This window comes from Hyperolius riggenbachi, chromosome 3 (genome assembly GCF_040937935.1).
Source record: "Hyperolius riggenbachi isolate aHypRig1 chromosome 3, aHypRig1.pri, whole genome shotgun sequence".
NCBI classification, from domain to species: domain Eukaryota; kingdom Metazoa; phylum Chordata; class Amphibia; order Anura; family Hyperoliidae; genus Hyperolius; species Hyperolius riggenbachi.
Genome location: NC_090648.1, coordinates 69,048,206 through 69,056,551, shown reverse-complemented (window position 1 = coordinate 69,056,551; position 8,346 = coordinate 69,048,206). Strand labels below are relative to the sequence as shown.

The window sequence follows — 8,346 nt, the reverse complement described above, 5'->3', positions numbered from 1 at the left end:
AGAATCGGGGAAGCTTACCGTGGAACGGCGCAATATGCAAGTGTTAAAGCGGATCCGAGATGAAAAACTAACTATAACAAGTAACTTGTCTATATATCTTATCTAAAGTTTAGATAGTTTACACAGCAAATCTAGCTGCAAACAGTTTTAATAGAATATGATTATTTATTCCTGTGATACAATGACAGCAGCCATGTTGTTTGTAAACATTACACAGAGGCAGGCTTATCTGCATCTTGAGCCATCAGCCTAATCCCCTCTCCTCCTTCCTCCTCCCCTCTGCCTCTGATATCAATGGCTAGTAACACCTCCCGCTCCTCCTGCCCAGACTGAGCTCCCATGAGCCCTTGCTACTGCCAAGGCTCTCTGAAAATCTGTGGGTGTGGCTTTTTTAGTTTATAGGGAATTAGAGTATTAAAAAAAAAAAAAGTATTTGGCTTGAGGAATGCCCTATAAACAATAGTAAAGGAACACAATTATGCAATGAGTAAAAGTTCACCTCGGATCCACTTTAAGGGGCCTCACTCTAGTTAGCTACCTAGTTATAGGTAGTAAAACTAATACTCAACTATCTAGCTAGGGGAAAAAACACACCTGCATACAGGGAACAAACAACAAGTTTAATAGTGTAAGATTTGCCTATATGGGAACTGAAAAACATTACAAAAACTACCTTCATGTACCTGAAACAGTCAAACCTTTAGATGTTAACTTTTAAATACAAAGTAATATTATTCCAGGAAAATACTATTCATGACTAAAACTAAAGATATAATTGTTTCTCTCATTAGTTTATTTTTACTTCAAGTTTAAAGCTTTAAAGGAGAAAAGTATAATTAATAAAATGTCTTTTTTTTTTTCATCAATATTCATTAATAAATTATTTAGTCAGTGTTTTCCTGTTGTAAAATCTTTCCTCTCCCCGATTTATATTCTGAAATTTATAACAGTTACCCACTGGCCACATCTTTAGTCCTGTCAGGTGATCTCCATGGAATGCTTTTACCTGACAGAGGGCGGGCTTACACACCAATATGCAGAAATATATACAGTACCTCTATATACAGTGAACATACCACTTTCTTCTAACAACAGTTCCTTCCGGTTCTGACTAGATCCAGTTGGAACTGGAAGCCTTAGGGCTCTTTTCCACTACAACTGAAAGGACAACTGATGTGCAAGGTAGTGTCCATTTTTCTCTATGGCTCAAGTGATAATACTGATTAACAGAGTGCTGACCTGTTACGTGGGAGCAGTATGAGAGGAGAAAGAGATTAATGAGCAGGCTACAAGGGAGGTAAGTACGACGTGTCACTTGATAGAAGATAGTAGACGGGCACTGCACCGCTAGTATTTCACAATCAGGGTACACACATCAAAAGTAGGGGTATCGGGAGGATAGATTTAGGCAGGATTACTGAGGGTGATGTGTGCTTAAAACATGTACAACAGCATGCTATGTGTCAAAAAGAAAAAAGAATAGAAGGAGCAGTTTGGCACTTGCATTCCTCTTAAAAAATCTTTATTCACCACACTGTTCCCACCAAACCCCACAGCACTTGAAGGACCTGGTAGGATTTTAACATGCAACTTTTTCTACTTACATGACTGGAAATGTCGTTTGAGAAAGCCATATGAATAAAGCTTTTTTAAAGAGACACTGAAGCGAAAAAAATATATGATATAATGAATTGGTTGTGTACTATGAATAATTACTAGAAGATTAGCAGCAAAGAAAATATTCTCATATTTTTATTTTCAGGTATATAGTGTTTTTTCTAACATTGCATCATTCTCTAATATGTGCAGATTACACAACACTCAGCATTCAAAATGATTCTTTCAGAGCAGTCTGTGAACTAATGACCTCTCCTCTGGCAGAGGAAAAGTAAAAAATGAACTAACAGTTGAGATAATAAAAGTCAGAAAAAAAAACTTTGAAAGTCGTAGAGCTTAAAGAGGAACTGTAACGACAAAACGGCCCCTGGGGGGTACTCACCTCGGGTGGGGGAAGCCTCAGGATCCTAATGAGGCTTCCCACGCCGTCCTGCGTCCCTCGGGGGTCTCGCTGTAGCCCTCCGTACAGCCGTGACGCAATATTTACCTTCCTGGCTCCTGCGCAGGCGCTCTGATGCCTCTCGGCGCCGAAGTAGGCGGAAATACCTGATCGCCGTCGGGTCTGCTCTACTGCGCAGGCGCAAGTTTCCGGCGCCTGCGCAGTAGAGCGGACCCGACGGAGATCGGGTATTTCCGTCTATTTCCGTGCCGAAAGCAGGTACAGCGCCCCCGCTGGAGCCAGCAAAGGTAAATATTGAACTGACAGTCGGCACAGTCGCCGGCTGTTCGGAGGGCTGCGGCGAGACCCCCGTGGGACAGAGGACGGCGTGGGAAGCCTCATTAGGATCCGGAGGCTTCCCCCACCCGAGGTGAGTACCCCCCAGGGGAGGTTTTTGTTGTTACAGAGTCTCTTTAATGGCTTTTTTGTATAGAGATAACAACTGGAGTTTCTTAACTCTTCCTGTACTGGAAACAATTAGACTGATGTATCTGATCTTAATGTTTTATTTCTTAGCTGTACTACACATACAAATCGTAATATCAGAATTTTATTTTTCGCTTCAGTGTCTCTTTAAGAGGAATGCAAGTGCCAAACTGCTCCTTCTATTCTTTTTTCTTTTTGACACATAAGTATGATGTGTGTATGTTTACTTTGACTTTTATTTTTAGGTTTGCTTTAAGATAACAATAACTGACACACAGGCCCCCATAAACATTAGTTTCCGTTTGGCAGTGCGTGGACGCTAGCCAATCTTTCACAAGCACAAACATCCAGTAGTCACATGACATTCCAGCATACTTACCAGGTAAACATGAGGCAGATAAGAGTGCATATGAGTATGAAGACTTGATTGAACATGGCAGAGTGCGTTCTCTGGATGGCGCGATGCAGGTCATTCTGACAGGGAGAAAGCAGATATGTAAATGACGGGCATTATGAAGGAAGACCACACAATGGACACATTCACCTTTCCTGTCAGCCTGGCATTTTGAAAAGGGCAAGTAGCAGTGGGTTTAATCACTTTCCTGCCTGAGGTGTCAAGTGAAGCGGCGCCCACTTCCCCCTACAAACGTAAATGTTTGCGTACAAGTGGCTCGCACCGCAGAGTGCAATTACCATAAGTGGAGCTTCTGGCAAACAGTAACAAAGAAACATGCTGTAGTCCAGTTATGGATTCATGAAAAAAAGGGCATTAACCACTTGAGGACCGCAGTGTTAAACCCCCCTAAAGACCAGGCCTTTTTTCTTTAAAAGGGCCACTGCCAGGGGCGTAGCAATAGGGGTTGCAGAGGTTGCGACCGCATCGGGGCCCTTGGGCCAGACGGGCCCTCCCTCAACTACAGTATTAGCTCTCTATTGGTCCTGTGCTCATAATGATCACTTCTATAGATACTTTGAATAGTGGTAATCATTAACAAGCTATTTCCCATCCCTTCTTACACCTCTGACACTAGTTGCCATTGGCAGGTTTTGTTGCGCTGTATCAATGGTTATGTATAGAGTGCTTGGGGGGCCCCATTGTAAAACTTGCATCAGGGTCCACAGCTCCTTAGCTATGCCACTGGCCACTGCAGCTTTAAGGCCTCGCTGCAGGGCTGCACAACACAGCACACAAGTGATCCCCCCCCTTTTCTGCCCACCAACAGAGCTCTCTGTTGGTGGGGTCTGATCGCTCCCCTAATGTTTAATTTTTTATATAAATATTTCTTTATTTTCTAAATAAATTTGACCTTTTTTTAACATTTATTCCCTAGCCCTCCCTCCATCTCCCCGCCAGCAAATCAGCGTGATCAGCTGTCATAGGCTTCAGCCTATGACAGCCGATCACTATCCTGTCTCCCAGGGGGACAGCCCTGTCACACGGCTGTCCCCCGTACAGGGCTGCTGTGGATCGCAGCACTGTACAAACTAATTAGACAGCATCTAACAGTGCTGCTGGGAGGCTGAAGGCAGAGCTCCGCTCCGTCTACCAAGCGGAGATGCACGCGCATCAGCGCGCGCGATCTCCTGCAAAACAGGTCCCAAGGACCTTACGCGGTGTTAGGCGGTCCTGGGGCAGCCGCCGTGTCTACGCCCGTCGGTGTGACGTGGTCGGCAAGAGATTAAAGCGGAAATTTAGGCTCCGTCAGCTAAATGTGATTCCAGCCCTCGCACTCTCTGCCTAAAGCTAGATCTACACTTAGTGATCCGGCGGCTCGATTAGCCGCCGGGTCGCCTCTTCCGCATCCCCGTGCGTACCCGCCGCATCCCCGCTCGTCCGCGCGTGCGTCGGATTCGATACCCGCTCGTCCCCGCCGGCGCCGCTTATCTTCCGCTCGATTCCCCGCTATTGTCCGCTCGTGGGGAATCGAGCGGCGGCGAGATCGGACCTGTCAGATCTTATCAATAGAGCCGTATCAGCGTGCCGTGTAGACTAGGCATAACACTTATGCTGAATCTCATGCTCACCAAACTAAATATGATTCAAGGCCTTGCACTCTGCCTAACAATGATTTGTGGGGTGTTTTTTTTTTTGTTTTTTTTTTACTTTTTCACACAGGCTGAAGTGTAGACGCCCTTATTCAAGTTTTCTCCTGGGTGATATTTTCACACCTTATGAATAAAATGCCTTTTAAGCCACCAGCAAGCAAGAAAATACTCAGTACAATTTTGACAGTCCTTTTTCACCAAATTTTTGGTACTTTTTCAAATGCAGAGTGCTAAAAAGTTATTTTAACCACTTATTCCACTGCTACAGTATAGCGACGTCCTCTGTGACTTAATCGAAGCCACGAGGACATAGATATACGTTTTTACCCTGCAGTACAGCTGTGCCCTCTCTCCCATGTGTGCCCCCCGGCACTGTCAGTTGCATTACTAATTGGTGAAAGGGAACATGTTCCCGTATAGACAATTACTGCCCCCCACGAATGAACAATCACTGCTGTAAGCAACTAGAGTGAACCTTCATCTCTCTCCCTCCGTGGCTAGATCACTAAAAAAACACCACTGCAAGGAGCCTCTCTCACCTCGCCTGGTTCCTGCAATCATCGTGCAGCCGGAGCCTGCGTTCACCTCTCTGCACTCGGCCCCATGATGCCAAATATCCAGGTCCCGGCTCGATGACATCATCAAGCTGGGACCCAGATATTTGGCATCACAGGGCCGAGTGCAGAGCGATGAACGAAGGCTCCGACTACAGGATGGTAGCAGGAACCAAGTGAGGTGAGATATTCTCCTTGTAGGGGCTTTTTTAGCGATCTGGCCACAGAGGGGGCTGACTGGTAATGGGTCCCCCATAGCGGAGGGCAGATATCTGAAAGGGGGTTGAAATATTTGCTGGGGACATCTGGGTAACGAAAGGGGGGGGGGGATTAATAATGGGGCCATATCTGGTGGTCCTGGGGAGCATAACCTTATACTGGGGGCACATCTAGATATAATGGGGAGGGGGCATTTATCCTGGGGGCACATCTGGCTGTAATGGGGAACACTCAATCTGGGGACATATCTGGCTGTATTGAGGTGTGCTAATCCCGGGGGTACATCTGTCTCTCTATACCGAGGGTGGCAAATACAGGGGACACATATGGCTATACTGGGGGGCTGATATTGGGGAGACATCTGGCTAAACTGGGGGGCTGATACTGGGGACACATCTGGCTATCTATCCCTGGGGGGACATAATGGTGGCATAGTTTTTATCTACTATAGCACTTTTTATTTTTAATAGAGTTGGTAAAACCTGAGAAATAATGAATGTTTTCATTTTTTTCCCCTCTTTTTAAAATGCATAGAAAACATTTTTTTTCTTGGTAAAAAAATACCCCCCAATGAAAGTCTAGTTTGGCTTGAAAAAACGATACCTAGATCATTTTGGTGTCGTGAGTAGGGATAAAGATATGGATTATTAATCAGGGACATAGCTAAAATGTCAAAACCGCTCTGGTCCATAAGGAGAAAACAAGGTCTGGATGCAGAGTGGTTACACAGAAGAAAAATGATCTCCTAGGATAAAAAGTGAACTGAATAAGTGGCACAGGGGTCGATTCACAAAGCTTATTTAGTTTTCACCTTAAAGGGATACTGTAGGGGGGTCGGGGGAAAATGAGCTGAACTTACCCGGGGCTTCTAATGGTCCCCCGCAGACATCCTGTGTTGGCGCAGCCACTCACCGATGCTCCGGCCCCGCCTCCAGTTCACTTCTGGAATTTCAACATTTAAGTCAAAAAATAACTGCGCCTGCACGCCCGTGTCCTCGCTCCCGCTGATGTCACCAGGAGTGTACTGCGCAGACACAGACCATACTGGGCCTGCGCTGTGCGCTCTTGATGACCTCAGCGGGATCGAGGACACGGCAACGCAGGCGCAGTGGTTTTCAGACTTTAAAGTCTGAAATTCCAGAAGTGAACTGGAGGCGGGGCCGGAGCATCGGTGAGTGGCTGCGCCAACACAGGATGTCTGCGGGGGACCGTTAGAAGCCCCGGGTAAGTTCAACTCATTTTCCCCTGACCCCCCCTACAGTATCCCTTTAAATGTAAAGGTGGCCCTACATCTAGCAATGTATTGGGCAGATCAACCAAGAGACGGATCTTTCTCTGATCTAATCTGATCAAAGAAAGATCTGTTGGCTGACCATACACGCAGGCCGATGCCCGATCAATTTCAGCATGCCCATGCATAAAGGTACTTTATCTGTGCACTGTCCTTTTGCATTGGTGCCCCACGTGGCCTCCGATGGTATAGCATGTGGGGAGCGTGTGTGACATCACACACATGTGCTATTTGCCAGTAGTTGGTGGGACCCAAATTCGAAAGTACGGTGGACACAGTGGCAACATGAATGGGTGGCATGACAGGTAAAGTATTTTGCTGTAGGGGCAGGGGCGTAACTAGAAATGACTGTGTCCCCCTGTGAAACTTTAGATGGGGCCCTCTATCGCCCCCCCCCCCCTTTTTTTCCTACAAAACTTTGTATGATTCGATATCAGTGGCAGATGCAGTCATTAGAACAATTGTGCGGAGAGCAGAAAGTTTTTTCTCTCCGTCCCAAACTCCTCAAGCATCACTACAGGACACAAAACTTGGGGAGGGGTAGAATAGCACTGTACACAAGACCCTGCTGTGCACTGAATAGGAACTGTCTACAAATCTTTGTCTGCAAAAGCTTGTATGATTCTATATCAGTGACTGAGCAGATGCAGTCATTAGAACAATTGTGCAGAGAGCAGAAAGTTTTTTCCTCTCCTTGCCCTTAGGTGTCAGTCTCTCAGGACGGGCCCCTTGTGGCTCCTGGGCCCCCCTGAGGGTGCATCCCTTGCAGGGTCTATTGTTACGCCCCTATGTAGGGGCACCGGGGGGTACATATAAAATTTGGGAGTGACAGCAGGCAGGGTTTCATTGCTCACAATATCCCACGCTCTGACTGCCGTGTATGATGGACCACATATGCCGGAGATTTCCCAGCAGGTCCAATCAATACATCGGCTCTAGCATGTTTGCAGAGCTTAATTCTGGCCAGCCATGCAAATCTGAAGACGACTGCCCACCCAAAAGCGAAAACAACGTTCTTAGGTGGAGTCATCCTTTAACTCTACAGCTACAGGTGAGGTAAGCCCCGTTGGCACCTGTCAGACCAGAGCGTGCAGCGATTCGCACAAGTGATCTCATCTAGTATAAATAGCTCCTGCAGAGCCACGGCACAATTAGAAGCGGGAACGCAGGTTGTTTCACATTCATTAGCAGCACAATACACAGCCCAGTGAGAGAGATGCCTGCCTCAGGCTGCATTTACAGTCATACATAGAAGCAGGATGGAGGTGAGGAGGGAGATTTTCACAGTTGAGCTCCTGAGGTGCTATGCTGTAGCTGCTCATTATCCCCGGCGTAGGGCGCTGACAATACCGCATCTGTTTCTCCCCGTCTTTCATGGTTCAGCTTTTCCCTCACACAGCATTGGGAATATCACACTCCCTCCGTTGTACAGCCAAGTTTTATGCCACATCTATAATTGAGTGGACTTCATTGCAAATCCTACCACATAACTTGTGACGGTGCTGCTTCTATAGGAGAGATCAGTAAAAGGAGACTGGATCGTTACTTGCCTGTAAAGCCTACTCCTGACACTGATCTAAATATATCTGCTGACAGATTAGTAGTAAGCAGGGTGCTTAATGTTATCTATTTTATTTTTCTGTGTCAAGCAAGGCTTTTGCAAACCTGAAGGTACCTTAAAGAGAAACCGTAACCAAGAACTGAACTTCATCCCAGTCAGTAGCTGATACCCCCTTTCCCATGAGAAATCTTTA

At 46.3% G+C, this 8,346-nt stretch overlaps 1 protein-coding gene across 7 annotated transcripts in view; it reads right to left on the bottom strand.

Annotated features, from left to right (window-relative positions):
• LOC137562723 (potassium channel subfamily T member 2-like) overlaps positions 1-8,346 on the bottom strand; it is a 413,123-nt gene that overhangs the window by 156,700 nt on the left and 248,077 nt on the right. For all 7 annotated transcript variants that reach the window (XM_068274345.1, XM_068274348.1, XM_068274349.1 and 4 more), the window contains one exon: positions 2,862-2,956. In XM_068274345.1, coding sequence (XP_068130446.1) covers positions 2,862-2,956 — 95 coding nt within the window. The remainder of the gene's footprint in view (positions 1-2,861; positions 2,957-8,346) is intronic.